Source organism: Haliotis rubra, unplaced genomic scaffold (genome assembly GCF_003918875.1).
Source record: "Haliotis rubra isolate DU_JTF1 unplaced genomic scaffold, ASM391887v1 Scf1610, whole genome shotgun sequence".
In the NCBI taxonomy this organism is placed as follows: Eukaryota; Metazoa; Mollusca; class Gastropoda; order Lepetellida; family Haliotidae; genus Haliotis; species Haliotis rubra.
In genome coordinates, this window is record NW_025765571.1 from 49,296 (window position 1) to 69,675 (window position 20,380).

The window sequence follows — 20,380 nt, forward strand, 5'->3', positions numbered from 1 at the left end:
TCTTTATTGAAAAGTTCAAATGAGAACCCTGATGTTGAAAATTGGGCAAGTTCATTGAAAGATACGCTATTCAGGTTAGGTTTGGGTTATATTTGTATTGCCCAGTGTGTTCCTTATAGAAATGATTTTGTGAGAGAATTTACACAAAGGGCTAAGGATATTTATTCTCAAATGAGGGAACATCAAAAATCAACTCTGAGTGAAACTAGTTTGTATCTTCATATTAAGGAAACTCTGTGCATCGAGAAATACTTAACCAATATTGATGTTTATAAGTACAGAATTGGACTTCCACATTTCTCAGTTCACATATGATTCTGATTAAAAAAGGAAGGTGGACTGTGCCTAAAATCCCATAAGATATGTATATGATAGATTATGTCCCTTTTGTGCTAACGAAATAGAAGATGAGTATCACGTACTCTTGATGTGTCCAATATATCGAGAAATAAAATAAAAATAATATAATGTTTAAGTAACATTTTATTGGAAAACATAAGTATTGTTAAGTTTATCAAATATTTAAAATGTGGAAACATATGAATGTTTGCATTGGGCCCCTTCTGTTTTGATGCATGGTGAGGAAGAGTTGAAGTATAGGCTGCTTTCGACCTTAATAACAGGACAACCATCGAATAAAATTCTGAAAACCTTTCAATACTGAATTTGAAATCAGAAGATAAAATGTCCCCAACTATTTTTCAAACCAGTACACTTTTACTGCTTTTCTTCATTTCAAGGTCACAAGGGGAATTTAACGTTTTACCTGCACGTTAAGCTATCTCAAGAACCATTCACTGGATTTTCTTCATAGTCAGTACCAAGCTTTATCTAGGGAAGGCGCAGGGCCCGGTCGATCTTGGTGACCTTCACATAATTTTCAAGGTCAGGGCGACACTTTGAAGATTTCAGCATGTTAACCCGCATGTTCAGCTATCTCAAGAACCGTTTCCTGGATTTTCTTCATATTTAATCCCAAGCTTTATCTAATAAAGGCGCAGTTGATTTTGGTGACCTTCACATAATTTTCGAGGTCATGGCGACACTTTGAAGATTTCAGCATGTTAAATCGCAAGTTAAGATAGTCATCAAGATATCGCAAAAAATATTCAGTGGATTTTCTTTATTTATTTGTCACCAAGCTTCATCTAGGAAAGGCCCAGAGCCCAGTCAATTTTGGTGACTTTTACCTAATTGTTCGGGTCACGACGACACTTTGAAGATTTCAGCATGTTAACCTGAATTGTCAGCAAGATATTTTAAGAACGGTTCGCTGGATTTTCTTCATAGACTTTCAACACCTCCCTTGAATGTTTTTCAATAAGCAATTTCTTTAGTATTAGTTTTGCATATTTCATACACTATGACATTCATGTCAAGGTCAAAGTCAGTGTTGAAAATATGTGTGTGTTTGAACAACTAAACAGCAAGATATCAAGAGAGGTTGACTGGTCATGTTTTTTGTTGACATTTAATTTCATCTTAAACTTTCATTACTTTAATATTTTGATTTGATAATTTGCGGCGGGGGATTTTGTCACCTTAGTGACAATGCTTGTTATAATAGAGTCGACAAAACCCTTCCCACGTCCGTAAGAAATCCGCGAACTGCAGAGCCGATTGTACTTTTCTGCCTACATCGTGAATTTGACGCCGGATTCTGTTGTACTGCAGCTCTACGACGTGGTCTGTAAACAATCGAGCCTGAAACAGACAATCCAGTGATTGACAACCGGATACGATGACAGACCACGTGTTTATGAATCGCTATCAAATAGTGATGATACAAAATGTTCGAGCAAATCTATGACACCACTTCTGATCCCATACTCTGAATATAAAGTTGTTACTAGAACTTATATCTGTGATCTGATGCAGAATGGTGACAGCTAGGTAGGTATTAATAAATTACATGCAATAAAACCTTACATTGGTTACACATACCTGGGCTGTCAGTCTAGATTTGAAGAGGTAATCATGCAAGGATGTCGTCGTATTGGCCATACTAGATATACTCATGGCTCTCTATTAAAAGGTGAGAATCCTCCGTTTTGTATCCCTTGTGTAGAAGGAATCAGCATATTCCTGATTATAACAGCCGTCAGTTTCAATAGTTACACAAATACATTGGTTTCATGTCAATCAATATTTCACAGGTACCATCCGCTCACGATTTTAGCAATTATTTCTCGGAGATGAGGAAATTACTTTGCTGCTTTTATGCCAAACTTGATTATTTAGACACACATAGTCGGAATATTGCTGCCTCCAGAAACCGTGACGTTCAGTGTGTTTTGCTGAAAGTACTTCTCTCTTTGGATTGGCCTTTCCGCGAATCGTGGGACTCTTAATGCGTTTGTTTACATTATAATCTATACTATAACAACAGAACAGAAATGAACACCTCATCAACTTATGTTCGTCAGTAATCAACGAGTCTAATTTCTATGCTTGGAACGTCTTAAATTGATTCATTAACGAATAAAAATTCTAGTGACAAGAGGAAAGTCTAATGAGTGATTGAGTTTAGTTTAGTGATTTTAGTTTTACGTCGCACTCAGCAATATTCCCGCTGTATGGCGGCAGTCTGTAAATAATCGAGTCTGGACCAGACAATCCGGTGATTCAACAGAATGCGCATCGATCTGCGCAATTGGGAACCGATGACATGTGTCAACCAAGTCAACCACCCGATCCCGTTAGTCGCCTCTTCCGACAAGCATAGTCGCCTATTGTGCAAGGATAGGTTGCTGAAGACCTATTCTACCCCGGACCTTCACTGGTCGGAATGTCTAATGAAGAAACATATGAAAATCGACTTAGATATAAAGTAGTAATACAATTGATATGACTCCGTCGAGACAGATTGAGACATATTGATTCAGTGTGTTTGTAGTTGGGATATGTAAATAGAGAGTGGTTCCGTAATTGAAAACGAAAAAGAAAAAAGACATTGTAGCTCAGTATCATCGTCCCAGTCGATAATTAAAGTATTATACCCTAAAGTGACAATACATTATCTCTTAAGTCACTTTGCAAGACCAAATAAAGCTAGATGGACCTATACAAAGTCGCGATGATACAGATCTAACAATGCTGATGTATAACAATTAATTTCAGTGTCCATTATCTACTGAAACAAATTCCATTGGATGGAAACGGCAAAATAGCATTGAATTAATATGAATTGATCGCTGAAACTCTGTGATGAAAGTATAACAATAATGTTCCCATTTTTATTTCTACAAGAGTTGTGGCACCCATGAAGGGCCACCTCCTCGTGGTGGGTGCTGGGTAACGCTATGCGCCCTTCAACCCCCCGTTGTGGACCCGGGGGAATATTTGGTCCACCAACCTGTTTGCCGTGGGTTGCGCCCCTCCGTCGGTGGAGGACGGGATTCTGGTGGTTGAGGGCAAGGGTTCCAGGAACAGCGTTCCTTTGCCCAATACACCACTTCGACCCTTACTTCACCTAGACGGGTGGTAGAACTGGCCCGGTTCTATCAATCGGCTGGTCATGTTAAGCCCTGTACATTTAAATTTTGCTGCACAAATTTTAGAAATTATTTCAAATTTTTGTCAGTGATCTTGGCTTCAATATGATCTATTTATATTTTCATTGTACAACTGCGATTTAGTATTATTGTGATTGATTAATATGAATGTCATCAATAAAATGTTCTATTGAAATTTGCCTAGAGTCCTATGTCCAGAAGGCAGTGGCTCATGGGCCAATCTTGTGGAATAATTGCTTGTTGATTGTTCTGCTTGAGTATATCATCCGGGTATCCTTGGTGCTGCAAGTCGGAAACCCACTTGTGATTAGCATTGTCCTAGTGATACTCCGTGGTGGGTGGGGAGCCCGGATGATGAATCAAATTAAACTTACCATGGATTACCAAACCCCCACAAAAAAAACAAAACGTCCACTCGATAATGATGATGAGCAGAGACCTTCCAAATCAACAGAAAATTGGCCACGTTTCCTGGTTCTCGACACTGTAGACGAGACACCACTAAAGTTGAATCCTTTTGTGATTTCTAAGGGTATATATGGCATCGCAGGTGAAGTAAAGACCATAAAACGCTTGCGTTCGGGATCATTATTGATTGAATGCCTTCGGAAACAACAAGCTGCCAACCTGATGACTACAGAAACATTTGCTGGAATCCACGTTTCAGTTACTGCACACAGAACTCTGAACACCAGCAAAGGAATTATAAGAGACAGAGATCGTTTGTTGGCCGACATGTCAGAACTGGACATCGTATCCGAAATGAAAGATCAGGGAGTGACATATGTCAAGCGATTTACCACCCGCAAAAACAATGACGTAATTCCGACAAACACGTACCTCTTTTCGTTCTCTTCACCAAATCCTCCAAAGTCTGTAAAGGTTGGTTACTGTAACATCACAGTTGCTATTTACATCCCAAATCCCTTGCGATGTTTCAGGTGCCAAAAGTATGGCCACGGTGTCAACACTTGCACAAAACCTATAACATGTGCTCACTGTAGCGAAACTCCACACGTAACTGAAGATTGTGAAAGTGCCTTCAAAAAATGCACAAATTGTTCAGGTAATCATTCCTCCTTTTCTAAAGACTGTCCCATATGGAAAAAACAAATGGAAATAAACAAGGTTAAATTCACTCAAAACATTAGCTTCGCTGATGCCAAAAAGCTTGTTGATTCAACAGTTCCAAATGAATCATATGGATCAGTCGTCAGGACACCCTTCCGAAAACTTGTCAAAAGTAAATTCGCCAGTATCGAGTAGTTCAATAGAGTGTCAAACAGACTTGACCTGGGTTACAAACGATACCCCTCACTTTCTTACACCTGAACAATCTAGTCAGACTTCAGAGTCGGTACAAACCAAAGTTCAGGATGAAGTTCAATTATTGTCCACTCAGAAGACTGGATCTGACACAATTTCAAAGAGTGTGGTCAAAAATACAGTTAAACCTAGGACGGAAAGTGTGCAAAAAAGTGGTAGACCCTCTAAGGGTTCAGAAAACCGTATACAATTATATAACAAATACGGTTCACTCGAGGACATGGATGTGTCAGAAAGCATCCATCCCAGGGCACATAGCTCGTCGCCCTCGAAGAAAGTGAGGGGTAGGTCCCCTATCAATCCGCCTAAAAGATAGGTCGTTTTACTAATATTGTGCAGTGGAATTGTAGAGGTCTGAGGACCAATTTTAATGAACTACAGCTATTAGTCCAGGATCTAACACCATCAGCATTCTGTCTGCAAGAAACGCATCTGAAACAGACGGATAATTTTACGTTACACCAGTTTACAGCCTTTCATCATTATTCTCCTCTGGGTGATAGGGCCACTGGAGGATCTTCTATCCTTATACGACAGGATGTTATTCACAGTCCTGTTACACTTAAAACTAACATCCAAGCTGTTGCAGTGCGACTTACTCTGGGTGTAGCATTTACATTATGCTCTGTATATATTCCGCCCTCATGGGCACTTCATCAGACTGATCTACAGTCACTCTATGATCAACTCCCGAAGCCCTGTGTTATTATGGGTGACCTAAATGGTCACAACCCGCACTGGGGTGGTAAAAACACTAATACTAAAGGTAAAATACTGGAAGATTTTATCTCCAATAATGACCTATGTATATACAATGATGATTCAAGCACTTACCTGCATCCAGCAACCGGAACCTATTCTTCTCTAGATCTGTCTCTTGCAGACACTAACCTCCTAAATGAATTTGATTGGTCTGTCCATAGTGACCTCTGTGGAAGTGACCACTTCCCAACTATTCTTTCAGAAGTAACTCCATCTGATTCTCAATCATATACTAGATGGAATTTTTCGAAGGCTAACTGGCCTTTATTTCAAACTATATGTAAATCGAAACTGCGACCTGAATGCTTCAGTGACGTAACTGATCCAATTCAGATTTTTGCTGACGTTTTAAAGGAAACAGCTGATGAGTGTATACCGAAATCCTCTACAACTCCACACGTACGGAAACCATGGTTTAATACAGACTGTAGACAAGCCAGAAAAGCGAGGAAAAAGGCAGAACATTATTTCCACCATCATCCAACTGTCCATAATTTAAATAAATTTAAAATACTCAATGCGAAGGCCCGTCGTACCTTCAAACAAAACAAACGACAATCTTGGAGGAAATATGTCTCCAAACTTAATTCACGCACACCCATGTCTAAGGTGTGGAACATGATTCAGAGAATTAAAGGCAAAGGTTCAAAATCTGCTGTTCACCATCTTAAAGATGGTGATAATTTAAATACTGACAAATCAAAAATTGCAGATAAAATTGGCGAAACACTTGCCAAAAATTCATCATCGGCAAATTATGTCCCTGAGTTTCAGAGATATCAGAAGCAACAGGAAAAGACAAAACTTAATTTCGAATCACATAACGGTGAAGATTATAATGAAGTGTTTTCATTACATGAGCTACATACTGCTCTTGAGCAAGCTCATGACACTGCAGCGGGTGATGATAATATACATTACCAGCTACTGAAACACTTACCTAAACCATGTCTGATGACACTTTTAGATATATTGGACCAAATATGGACGTCTGGAGAATGTCCTCCTTCATGGCGTAATGCCATTGTAGTCCCAATACCAAAACCTGGCAAGGATCATACAGATCCGTCGAATTACAGGCCGATCTCTCTAACTAGCTGTGTTTGTAAAACCATGGAACGTATGGTGAATAATAGATTAACTTGGTATCTTAAAAACCAATCACCTTATAACCAATATTCAATGTGGTTTCAGGAAAAATCGTAGTACCATTGATCATTTGGTACGTTTAGAATCCTTTGTTAAGAATGCTATAGTAAATAAACAACATGCTGTCTCAATTTTCTTTGATCTTGAGAAAGCTTATGATACGACCTGGAAGCATGGCATTTTGAAGGATTTACATGACTTTGGTTTGAGAGGCCGTTTGCCTCTTTTTATATCACAGTTTTTAAAAGACATGCAATTTCAAGTCCGAGTGGGTTCAACCCTGTCTGACCATTATAATCAGGATCAGGGTATCCCACAAGGAAGTATTTTGTCTGTCACTTTATTTAGCATTAAGATCAACTGCTTATCCAAGGTTTTAAACGATTCAATTGTTGGATCACTTTTTGTGGATGATTTTAATATTTCTTGTCGCGGTAAAAATATGCATAGTATTGAACGGCATCTGCAGCTGTGTTTAAATAAAATACATAAATGGTGTCTTGAAAACGGCTTTAAATTTTCTAAATCCAAAACTAATTGTATACATTTTTGTAGAAAATATGAACCGCATAAAGACCCGGAACTGTTCCTCAATGGCACTCCCATCAAAGTTGTAAAGGAGGCCAAGTTCTTGGGTTTTTATTTTTGACTCGCATCTAACTTTTCTTCCCCATATCAAGTCCCTAAAAACTAAATGCTTGAAGGCACTTGACTTGTTGAAAGTCGTTTCCAATTCTAAGGGGGGAAGGGATCAAGCTACCCTCCTACAATTATATCGATCATTGGTACGCTCCAAACTGGATTATGGCTCCATCGTGTATGGTGGAGCCTGCAACAGTAATCTCAAACTATTAGATTCTGTCCACCACCAAGGTCTAAGACTATGTCTTGGTTCCTTTAGAACTTCACCTGTTGACAGCCTCTACGTCGAAGCTGATGAGCCATCTCTTACACAACGCCGTATAAAATTAACATTACAGTATATTACAAAACTTTATTCCAATGAGTCAAACCCTACATATAACTGTGTCTTTAATCCACTTTATGAAGATCTGTATAACATGAAGCCTTCTCTTGTTCCGCCTCTTGGTATAAGAGTGAAACCTTTCCTTTCTGCTGCTGGGATAGAGCTAGAACATATAGCTCCTTCCCGTCTTATTTCTTCTCCGCCTTGGCAATTGGTTAGGCCACAAGTTGACCTAACATTAACTACATTTAAAAAATCAGAAACAAATGAATTACAGTATAAACAAGAATTTAGTCAATTAAGAAATAAATATAATAGATACAAATCCTTATTTACAGATGGGTCCAAGGACGGTGGCGCACTGGCATGTGCCATTGTCATTGGATCCCGAACAATATCTTCTAGAATACCGGATAACAGCTCTATATTTACAGCAGAAGCAAACGCCATCTTAACAGCTCTTAAATATATTCATAAACACCGTAAATATAAACAATATATCATCTTTTCAGATTCTCTTTCGTGTCTTCAGGCTATTAAAAATCTTTCTTGCAAACATCCACTTTTATTAGAAATTATTGAATTGTATAATGAACTTGCTACTGGCCAATGCGACATCGTCTTTTGTTGGTTGCCCAGCCACGTTGGCATTTCTGGGAACACGATGGCTGATATTGCTGCTAAGGCAGCCCTCAACAAATCTGTGACACCACTTCTTATCCCATACTCTGATTATAAAGCTAGCATTAAAACATACATCCGCGATCTGATGCAAAAGAAGTGGGACACCCAAGTGGGTATTAATAAATTACATGCAATAAAACCCTACATTGGTTACACTTACTTGGGTTGTCAGTCCAGATTTGAAGAGGTCATTATGCGACGATGTCGCATTGGCCATACCAGATATACTCATGAATATTTATTGAAAGGCGAAGATCCTCCGTTTTGTATCCCTTGTGATGAAAGGATCACAGCGTGACTGCATTGAATATTCCATCACAAGGGATATCTATTTCAACTCCAAAACTCTGAAGGATCTTTTTAATAATGTCAGTTCTCATTTAATTATTGCATTTTTAAAACAATTGGATTTGTTGACTGATTTGTAAATAGCTAAATATTTTATTGTTGGTAGTTTATATTAGTAACTGAGATTGTTAGTGGCTGTACCCTCAAAGGGGGTTGACGTAACGTAAAATTATTGTCCTCCTGAGGGGGTACGTAAGTCCCAAAACTTTCAAAGTCAATTTAAGTGTACCAGGTTTTTAATCGTAGAATATATGTGCTTTTAATTTATGTCTAGATTTCTCTTCTGTCGCCAATGGCTGAAGGGATGGTGTAAATCCAACTAGGGTCCATGCAGGTAGCAAAAGTAATGTAAGTCCCCATGGTTCCTAGTATGGTGATCTACCTTAAGTTGTTGGCGATCTATAGCCCGTTTTTATATTGTATTGTCTTCATAAATAAAATAATTTTACATGTTCATGCTAGTTTTAGAATCCATCTGTGATACTCTAGTTATTTTACAGTCCTTCGATGACTGATTATTTAGCAACTTTAATTTATTGTATATACAAAACATTTCTCGTCACTATATGGCTGAAATATTGCCGATGTGACGTTAAATATTAACTCACTCACTCACTATATGTATAGCATATGAAACACTAATGCGTGACACGTGGACCCAGAATCATAATCTCTTTGAGGTTAAGTAATACACACATACCTTTCGAGCCAATGAACCAAACCAACAGAAAATAGATTTTATATCCAACACAGCGCTAGACAGTCGACACCAGTCGCCCACAGCACGGCAACGGTTACTCGGTGACACTGAAGGAGGAGCGCTTTAAACATAGATCTGTCTCAAGGCGTTGACATATTCAATACAAACCGTCTCGGCTCCATGACCCCAGATAAAACATATGTTAACGAGCGCTATAACCCGAAGACGACACTGTACGAAGTGTATCTAAATAAAGGGTTAACGATACTGCTTACAGGTCTCACAGCTGTCTTCAAACGGGGTCATTTTATCGATAAATGCTCTCAAAAGGTCGACCCGTATAGTGTATGAAAAACGTATTCAAACTTTGCTGATCAATATGTATGTCAACGACATGACATTCTATGTGACTGCGGGTGGCGAATTCGTGACACAATGTCGTCGTTGTACACAAATAGAGACCAAAATAGCTTCTTACAGTCCGACTGTGTCCAAATAAAAGCGACGAGTCGCAAATGACTCAAAATAAGGAATAATCTAGTGAACGTCAATATGTACACGGCAACGAATATCCTGTTCCCCAGCAATATCTGCTGTTAGTTTTATATCAGGGCGGTGGGTTAGCCTAGTGGTTAAGGTGTTTGCTCGTCACGCCGGACCCGGGTTCGATTCCCCGCAGGCCCACTAACTCACTAGTTTTATGTCCATCAGTGAAAAAGAATTGTTTCAAAGTAAACTCAAGCTTGTCCCGCCACTTGGAATTTGGATGAAGTCCAGATTACTGATCCTAAATTCGACTTGTAGTTATTATATCTCCACACCGCGTCTGTCGACTCGCAGCGAGTATCCTGTCCCAAGCATTACCTGTTGTTAGTTTTATATCCATCAACGGACAGAATTGTTGAAAAAAGTGTCAGGTTAATGTGTTAACAATGAGTGAGTGAGTTTAGTTTTACGCCGCACTCAGTTATATGGCGGCAGTCTGTAACTAATTGAGACAATCCAAGGATCAACAGCATGAACATCGATCTACGGAATTGGGGGGTTAACAATGTGAGTGAGTCTGTGAGTGAGAGATAAAGGAGAAAGTAAATCGAAATGTAGAACAAACTTCATTGGCTTCATGTACATCATTGACTTCCATGTCTGTATTTTGTCTACTCTCTGGCTTCATCAGCTTACTGCCTAGCCGATTATATTAATTATGTTGTTTTCTTTGTTACATTGTTACATTCAGTATATATATACATCCCCTTCTCCATGTTCCATTGGGGCGGTGGGGTAGCCGAGTGGTTAAAGCGTTCGCTCGTCACGCCGAAAACCCGGGTTCGATTCCCCACATGGGCACACTGTGTGAAGCCCATTTGTGGTGTCCCCCGCCGTGATATTGCTGGAGTTTAGTTTTACGCCGCACTCAGCAATATTCCAGTTAAATGGAGAATCTAGTCTGGACCAGACAGCCCAGTGATCAGCATCAGCATCGTTCTACGCAATTGGGATTGCGAGTCTGAACATGTGCACCCGATCCCGTTAGTCAATTCTAACCCAGATCTTCACGGGTAATTTCATTATGAATTCCGATGTCCTAAATGGTAATGAGTGTAGGCAATAAGATTTCGGTCTGGAGACAATGGCCGGCGTCGAGGGCATTTACGACAGAAGATACCCCCGAGCTTGCCAGAGCCTTTGACCACATGTACCACCAAGCCTTCAACCAACTAATTAAAACTGATCTAAATTTCCCAGTGGCTAAAATTAAGTGAAAAGTCAACCTGCACATATGTAAGGACTGACTGACTGAGTTTGGTTTTACGCCACTTTTAGCAATATTCCAGCAACATCACGGCGGATGACACCAGAAAATGAGCTTCCCACATAGTACCCATGTGGGGATTCGAACCCGGGTCTTCGGCGTGACGGGCCAACGCTTTAACCACTAGGCTACCCCACCGCCCCTCATATGTAAGGAAATATGGAAAAGTAGTTTATTACCAAGAACTTTACCACTACCAAGCTTTCATTAGATAACATTCAACGAAACGATCTGTAGTGCAAGGGAGATAACTCCCAAGTTATTTTATTATCAGTCAGCTGAGTTATGCTAGTAGTACAGTTTATATGTACATTGTGTTAGGCGAGTGTACATTGTGTATAATTTTGTTTACGGATGAGTGAATGAGTGAGTTTAGGTTTACGCCAAACTCAGCGCTATTCCAGCTATATGGAGGCGGTCAGTAAAAATAATCGAATCTGGACCAAACAATCCAGTGATCAACAGCATTAGCATGGATCTACACAATAGGGATACGATGACATGTGTGAACCAAGTCAGAGAGTCTGATCGTCCGATCCCGTTGGTCGCCTCTTACAACAAGCATGGGGTACAGAACATCAATTCTTACCCGAATCTTCACGTGTTGTTTACGGATGAAATAACGCAAGCATAAATGTTATAGCAAGGTACATGTAAAATTCACCAAGTTTAAATTTAACTTCCAGACCTGGTGACGTTGGGGTGGCTGCAATGCTGGCTGTAAAAATACATACAGGGCCGATGGAGTAGACTATTGGGTAAAGCATTTGCTTTGTCCGCCGAAGGCCCGGGTTCGATTCCTCACATGGGTACAAGTTGTGAAGCCCATTTCTGGTGTCCCCCGCCGTGTTATTGCTGGAATATTGCTAAAAGCGGCGTAAAACCATACTCAGTCCGTCAGTCAGTCTTGTGTTCCCCGCCGTGATATTACTGGAATACTGCTTAAAGCGGCGTAAAACTAAACACACAAATGGTGTCTGCCCGGGAAAGCGAAATTTCAATATCCCCTATTCCCGGTAAAGTGAAAACCAAAGTTGTGCTAGATGTGCCACGAAAGCGAAATGCTATGAAACACATCGCATTACCGTACATCAGATTAGCGCGCGACCCTAATACTCGTTCTGTGAGCCTCTTAACTGAGATGAAGTTTCAGCTGTTTCCAGTTTCAGGGATCTTGGCTTGGGTCGTCGAGCTGAGCGGACGTGTTTTTTATGAGCTCCCGCTCTGTAAGCTTACATGGTGACTTATTTACATAACTTAGTCAAAATGGCCTAATGAAGACGACAGGAAAGAAAGAAAAGAGACAGAAACGAAAGAAATTATCAGACAGTTATTTCGAAGAAGATAGCTCTAAAAGACGCCAGGAATGTGAAGATAGTGACTTTTCACTAGAATACCTGAGAAACATGGCTATCTACTCAGGATTACCTGCCCAAACAGTCAACCCGAATATTGGACTGACCTACGGTCATCTCCCTCAGTCACCCCAGTATGTAACCCCCGTAACACAGATGTCCAGTCCCCCAGACCAGCAACCATGGTGGGTTTAAAATCTCTTCAAAAGGCTGGACAAGATGGATACCAGGCGGAAGTCAATGGACAAGATCGAGTCGTCAATCAGTCAGTTATGTAACCGGATTGACTCGCTAGAGACAGATGTAACCATTCTGAAGACGACAACAAAGAGCATTGAAGAAGCGGCTGTCTTTCGAGACAAAGAGCACGAGGAAGTGAAGAAAGCTGTAAAGTCACTTACAAAGGACGTAAATGTGATCAAGCAACAGCTGAGTGAAGTGAAAGGTCGTCGAGCTGGCCAGTCAGAAGAAGTACGTGAGCTAAAAGAACAGCTTTTAGATGTGCAGTCACGCTCCATGCGAGATAATCTCATCTTCACAGGAATTGAAGAAAAACCTGAGGAAGACTGTGAAGAGGTTCTACACGAGTTTATAAGGACCAAGTTACGATGCGAGAGAGGAGTGAAGTTCGAACGAGTCCAACACTTTCCTAATCGGACTAGACCCAGACCTATCGTGGCAAAGTTCACAGAATTCAAAGACCGAGAGATCATACGACAATCAGCCTACAAACACCTCAAAGGGACGTCGTGCTACATCAACGAACAGTTCCCTAAGGAGATAGAAGACAGGAGAAAACAACTTTACCCTGTACGGAGAGAGGCAGCAAGGTCAGGTGACAAAGTGAGACTCGTAGTGGACAAGTTGTACATTGGAGACAAACCCTAAAACCAACCTCAAAGACTATAAACTCAGGAAACTCCAAGAAGCCATCTACATCAAAAGACTCCAGCCATCAATCAACCGTGACCAAGGGTACCTACCTCCTGCGTACTACCAGCCCATTAAAGATCCCCATCATCGAAAAAAAACCATTTATGTATACAACGCATCATCCTCTTTATCACCTATTTATGTATATCGCAGGCTCCACCTCCTACTGTGTACTTTGCAGGCTTCAATTGTTAACGCGTTCATCTAAGCCTTTGTGTTGTTATTGTGTCTGGCTTCCTAATCCCCATTGTACTGTACAAACATCTGGTCTTACTTGTATATATGCTCCTTCATCCTTATGCTTTCATCACTTGCTTGATGACGGTGTTAGAACCTACATCGAAACGTCGGTCTCACAGCAATAAAGAAGTTGTTCATCCATATATTGTTATCCTTCCTTACTGCTCCAACTTCCCAATGCCTCTCAAAGAAGTTAAACCTTTTTTCAAGTATTAGAATGTTTATGAATGCAGACTTGATTTCATCACTTAAATGGCTGGAATAATGCCTATGTGATGTAAAGCGCGACTTTACGACCAAGCATAAAAAGTAGTGTTTATTATCCCCTCAAAGGCTAGAAATCTCCACATATCTATCGATTGTTTGTTTAAATGTTTTGACTGCATGATCCTACCAATCATGTTATATGGTTGCAAGGTGTGGGGATATTCAAATATAGACATTTTAGACAATGTTCACAGGTTATTCATGAAATCTGTCCTGAAACTATGCAAGAGTACACCACCATAAATGCTCAACGGAGAGACTGGACGAATTCCTATCTCTGTATATATTAAACAGTGAATAATTTCAGTTTGGTTTAAACTTGCTACTAATGTACATCAAAATAAAATGTCTATGGCTTGCTAATGTTAAACGTATATATTTATCTATTAAATTTCTACCATGACTACGGTATCAGACGACGACTCACATGTCTTTGTTTTTCTTGTGTATTGAGAGTCCCGGGAACGCTAAATTCAGTGATCACTGTAGCTTGACCCTACCCGCGAAAGCGACACGTAAATTGAGGAGGTTTGGTCCAGATTCGCTTTCCCGGGCCATAACCCTGTCAAATACGTACACTGCACACAGACTCCGAGCTACAAGCACTCAAACAATGAATGACACTCATACAGGTCACGTGATGAACTTCATTTGTGAAGATCAACAGTAACACAAGGGATTCCGATGACATGAGTGAGTCAGATTAGAAGTAAGTAAGTAGAATTACCATGACACTGTCTCTCTTATGATGTTGTCCGCTTTACTTCCTACCATTGTCCCACCCCTCGTCCCACCCCTCGTCCCACCCCCACGACCCTCATGGCTAGCTCCCCCATGTTAGAGATGTCAAATTGTCAGGGGCCATGGGGTAGCCCAGTGATTAAAGCGTGCCCTCGGCCCGGATTCGATTCCCCACATAGATAAACAGTGTGAAAGCCATTTCTTGTGATATTTCTGGAATATTGCTAAAAGCGGCGTAAAATTCATTCTCTCATTCAAATTGTTAACCCATTAGTTTGTTTTTTTCCACGATTCGATTTTTTAATCCAATAAGTAATAAAAGTCATTTCCTGGTCTCTTGTTTCTCTTCAGTTCTTTGAAATATGAGAGTATCTCCGATCATTACATGAAACTCGCGAAACTGAATCCCCGTATCTGGCTTAGAATCAGTATTTTTTTCTGAAAAACTACATTAATTATTACCTCTCAGTCGTAACGAAATTACAATACACTACCCAGGTGCTCTTCACATGCTTGTACTAAACAGCCGTTTGACTTTCCTTCTAGCAACGCCCATCCTCACTGTAACCGGAATGATAAAATGAGGACGCAATGCTATTATGTTACCTTACTAGTGACTCAGCTGTAGTGTGGTGCAAATTCCCCTTGCTGAGACACGAACACACAATGTACTGACAGATCAAGAAACATATTGAGGGCGGTTGAAACACATGAATACAAATCTCTGGCACGCCCCCTGCAGCACTGCCCATTGTTTTCACAAATACTTAACAGATACATTTTGGGTAGTGACCAAATGCACCAATAGAAGCCCCCCAAATTGGGCGTGTCTTAGGTTGGCTCAGTATCGGATAGTTCACTCTTGTTATAGAGTGCATCCTGACGATTTCTACGTCCTCCCAAACATTTTGAGTAGTCAAGCAGTGACATGTTTCTGGTATATGGCAGATATAAATGTGGGTTGGTTGGGATTCATCCTGACACAAACCTCGTTTGGGAAACATGGAGGCATCAACAATGTTTGCTCTTCTGTACCTCATTTTAGGAGCTCACAGTGCTTCCAGTTATGAGTCCTGCAGCAAGCATGATAAGGTCGTAGACGATGCCCTTCACACTGTGTGCACAAAATATTGCATGTGCTGGTCTCTTTTTGTGAAAGCCACGTGAATTTGTCATTGTCCTCAAACCACAACTGACACGTGAAGATCCGGGTTAGAATTGATCTTCAGTAACCCATGCTTGTCGTAAGAGGCGATCAACGGGATCGGGTGATCAGGCTCGCTGACTTGGTTGACACATGTCATCGTATCTCGATTGCGTAGATCGATGCTCATGCTGTTGATCACTGGATTGTCTGGTCCAGACTCGATAATTTACAGACCGCCTCCATATAGCTGGAATATTGCTGAGTGCGGCGTAAAACTAAGCTCACTCACTCATGTTGAAATAAATGTCAGAGTATCCTAAGTGTAAAATTTGAAGTTTTCATTCATCGAATATATTCATAATGGAAACACTATCACTGCTAAACTCACTCACTCAAACTACAATAAATGACAGATTCGTCAAAAGTGTTACATATAAATATTGAATACGCATGTCATTCAAACGAATAAACATTAATACTGTTGCACTAAACATATACATTTGTCAAGGTATGACTTAATTGTTGATTAATTTTCTCAGTTTGTCTGATCATAGGTGACGTCAGACAGCAAACGTCAAGTACTTCACAGTTTCTCTCATTCCACATGTGGTTCAGGTGTCGTGACAGTTAATACACTACAAATTGGCCCTGATCCTATTGCACTTCCGGGTAGCATTAATCTTGCTTTCAATGTGGATGTCAAGCAAGAGCTGCAGTCACCGATCAAGGTAATGTTTATCCACGCCAAACACATTTATTTCATCCTTTGTAGATAACGGTTATCATCAGTATAGCATAGTAGGTGTTATTATGATCATTCATAAAAGCCCACTAAGTATGTAGTGCACAATTCATGTATATTAAATCGCACTGGTTGAACACTGAACCGAAATTTTCAGATTTGATTAAAGTGAACGTTCTTTTCACCTTCCCAGGGTGGATATATGTGTAAGTTTTGTAGAATTCCAGACAATCTCATTAATAAGAACATATATACTGAAAACATTACGGCTGAATTTGGTGAAAATGGTGAAAATGGAAATGTCTGTTTTGAAGCTCTGCGAATAATGCCATCATCGGGAGCAGGGTGTGATCTACTGCTTGCATACTTTTATTTCAGGTTCATGTGACAGTATGGATGAAAATCCTGTTTGTATGGGTAAACGTGAGGGAAATTTCTTATGATGCCGCGTGAGTTCTCCTGCAAGACCACAAATGCCCTCAAGTCTTCGTTGACAACAACATTTCCTGCATGTGTCCGGTTACCACAGTAAGCACAATCATTGCCTTTTCCCTATTCATCAAGTTGAATTACATGTATGATGGACCTGTGTCAGTTAAGTTAATTTTCCAGTTTTACCTGATATTCTTTGGCTTATCAGACATACCGTGAGGCATGTGTCACTGTTTCCCTCTGATGCACTCACTTTAGCGTCCTATTGATGCAATAAAAGACTTTTTAGCCCTTACGACTTGCCTGAAATCGACAAGTGAAACTTCGAGGGGAACTGCTTCCAAACAGATAACACTTGCCATATATGGAATGTAAAATAAACCTTCGTTCATCGAAAACTGTCGCACGCGGTGTTGTCGGTGTTTGCCGAACTGGTTTTAATCACAAGTTGTGCGTAGGATATTCGTTAAGAGCGCTCAAAAGGACATAACTCTATGTTCGGCGGTAGATGGCGCGAGAGTCGATTGAATGCAACGTTGCATTAATTCATTCGAACTTTTTAATTTAATATTGTAATCTAAATACGTATTTTTTAAAGAATATATTATACGAGTGGTATCTAGTATTATTGAGAGAAATGCATTATTTATTTTTAGAGATGTGTGGGGTGATATAGTGCCTTTAAGTCCTGAATACACATCCTTTGATTTCAGGTCTTATCTATAGCCACGGGAGCATTTAAGTATCATCACACAACCAACATGACAATTACGAGACGTATCAGCTCGAGATCAAATTAGCAATTAACCCAACCACCAAGTCTTTGTTTTTCCAGGTGTCTCCCGTTGAGCTACCAGCAACCGCTGTGACCCACAAATTTACATATCATTTCTTACTTGGCAGCTGCTATTGAATAAGAACCGGAATAATTATTGTATTTCTTATCTTTCATCCATGCAGGGTCATTATGTCCTTCCAAGATCCAACTTTCCTGTCCATGTCCCGTCCATTCCTGGTGGGCATTACTGTGCCAGATTTAATGTAAACATGGGCTCATCAACTGTGTTTTGTGAAGATGTGTACTTCACAATCGCATAACTTGTCACAAATAAATGAATAATGAATATTTGCTTTCTCTTATTCATAAACATTTCCATGATATACTGGCACTCGTGAAAACAAACCTTCTAGTGGTAAGTGCTGGGTAACGCTAATAGCTCTTCTCCCGTGCGGACCCGGGGCAAGACATCACCCAATTGCTGGTCGTAAAAGGCGACCAAATTGTGCAGCCTGTTTGCCGAGGGGGTTGCGCCACTGTGTCGGTGGAGGAAGGGAGCCAGAAACCTTGATCTCTTTGCTTAACACATCACTTCGGCCTTGACTTCACCTAAATGGTGGTAGGATGGGCCTGGTTCTATCAATCGGCTGGTCACGCCAAGCCCTGTGCATAGGGAGTAATATTGTACATATCTGATATAGTGTTTAGTTTTAGCTTTTCTAAATTCAAATTATTCATGATATTATATCGCCTAGAGTCCTGTGCCAGAAGGTGGTGGCTCATGGGCCAATCTGGTGATGTTGACTTCCAAATAATCTATATCTCCAATTTTTTGTCATGGGCCGAGCCAGTCTGACATTAAATTGGTAGACAAATACAGCTATTTGTGTCTTATTCTCTGGAGTATAAAGCACCTGTAACCCTGGTGTCAGCATCTTGGGTATCCGTTGCTATTTTGACAATGTCCTTTCCTTGTTGGTGGTGGGTGGGGAGCATGGGTGACGAATCTTTTTACTTTCATCATGTTACCCCAACATGCTGGTTCAACTAGAAACTAAAAAAAGGACGTCTGGACGAACTAGATCGTCCTCGTGAAACTTATTCATCAGACAGTGACTCCTGGGCACGGTGTACGGTTATTGAGGCTGCAGACTTTCTACCAATAAAACTAAACACGCTTGCCATTTCAAAGGCTATCTCCGCATTGTGGTCATGTTACACATGTTACGCGTCTCCGGCTCACTTCTTGTGGAGTTTGCCTGGAGACAGCAATGTCTCAATCTGTTGTCTCTCAAGACATTTGCAAATAAAGAGGAGAAAAAAGACTGAAATCGCAAAAAAAGCTGGGTTAGACTTTATCAAAACATTCATCATCACCAAATTATAATTCCAAAATTTCAGAAATATTTGGAAACACATGATTGAAGGAAAGACTGACTGACTGAGTTTGGTTTTACGCCGCTTTTAGCAATATTCCAGCAACATCACGGCGGGGGACACCAGAAATGGGCTTCACACATTGTACCCATGTGGGGATGACGAGCCAACGCTTTAACCATTAGGTTACCCCACTGCCCCCGATTAAAGGAAAGAGATTCAGCACCCCTTCTCCCCACCAACCATGGAGTGTCAACAAGGACAGAGTCACCCGTCTAGGTGAAGTCAGGGTCGAAGTGATGTGTTAGACAAAAGGAACACTGTTCCTGACTCCACAGGTTGCCTAATTCGGTCGCCTCTTACGACCAGAAATGGGGTGCTGTGGGCCTAGTCTGCTCCGGCTCCACCCGGGGAAAGAGCTATGAGCGTTACCCAGCACTCACCACGAGGAGGTTGCTCTTCACGAGTGTCCGTTAGTACTAACTATCGTAACGGCATGCGCACGTCTAGTGGCAAACATTCATTTAGGACTGACGATCGTAACGTCATGTGCACATCCAGTGGCAAACATCCAGTTTGTACTGAATATCGTAACGGCATCTGCACGTCTAGTGGCAAAGATTCAGTTAGTACAGATTATCGTAACGGCAAGTGTAACGGCATGGGCATGTCTAGTGTCAAACATTCAGTCAGTAATGACCATCGGAACGGCGTGTGCTCGTACAGTGGCATACATTCAGTTTGTACTGACCATCGTAACGGCATGTGCACGTCTAGTGGCAAACATTCAGTTAGTAGTGACTGTCGTTACGGCATTGGAATGTTTAGTGTCAAACATTCAGTTAGTAGTGACTGTCGTAACGGCATGGGAATGTCTAGTGTCAAACATTCAGTTAGTAGTGACTGTCGTAACGGCATGGGCATGTTTAGTGGCAAACATTCAGTGAGTAGTGACTCTTGTAACGGCATGGGGCATGTCTAGCGGCAAACATTCAGCTTGTACTGACTGTCGTAACGGCATGGGCATGTCTAGTGTCAAACATTCAGTTAGATGTGAGTGTCGTAACGGCATGGGCATGTCTAGTGGCAAACATTCAGTTAGTG

At 40.7% G+C, this 20,380-nt stretch overlaps 1 protein-coding gene and 1 long non-coding RNA gene across 2 annotated transcripts; both read left to right on the forward strand.

Annotated features, from left to right (window-relative positions):
• The first annotated feature begins 12,838 nt into the window (after nucleotides 1–12,838).
• On the forward strand, nucleotides 12,839–13,507 carry LOC124271574. The gene has a single exon (XM_046706726.1). It carries the CDS (start codon nucleotides 12,839–12,841, stop codon nucleotides 13,505–13,507), a length of 669 nt encoding a protein of 222 aa, XP_046562682.1.
• A 2,359-nt stretch (nucleotides 13,508–15,866) lies between these two features.
• Nucleotides 15,867–18,210, forward strand: LOC124271572. The gene is made up of 4 exons (XR_006897082.1): nucleotides 15,867–15,892; nucleotides 16,502–16,675; nucleotides 17,068–17,217; nucleotides 18,082–18,210. It is a non-coding gene; the product is annotated as an uncharacterized LOC124271572 (long non-coding RNA).
• Nucleotides 18,211–20,380: the final 2,170 nt, after the last annotated feature.

What these genes read in the sequence shown, in the direction of transcription:
- LOC124271574 (XM_046706726.1), top strand. Translation starts at nt 12,839, where the DNA reads ATGGATACCAGGCGGAAGTCAATGGACAAGATCGAGTCGTCAATCAGT.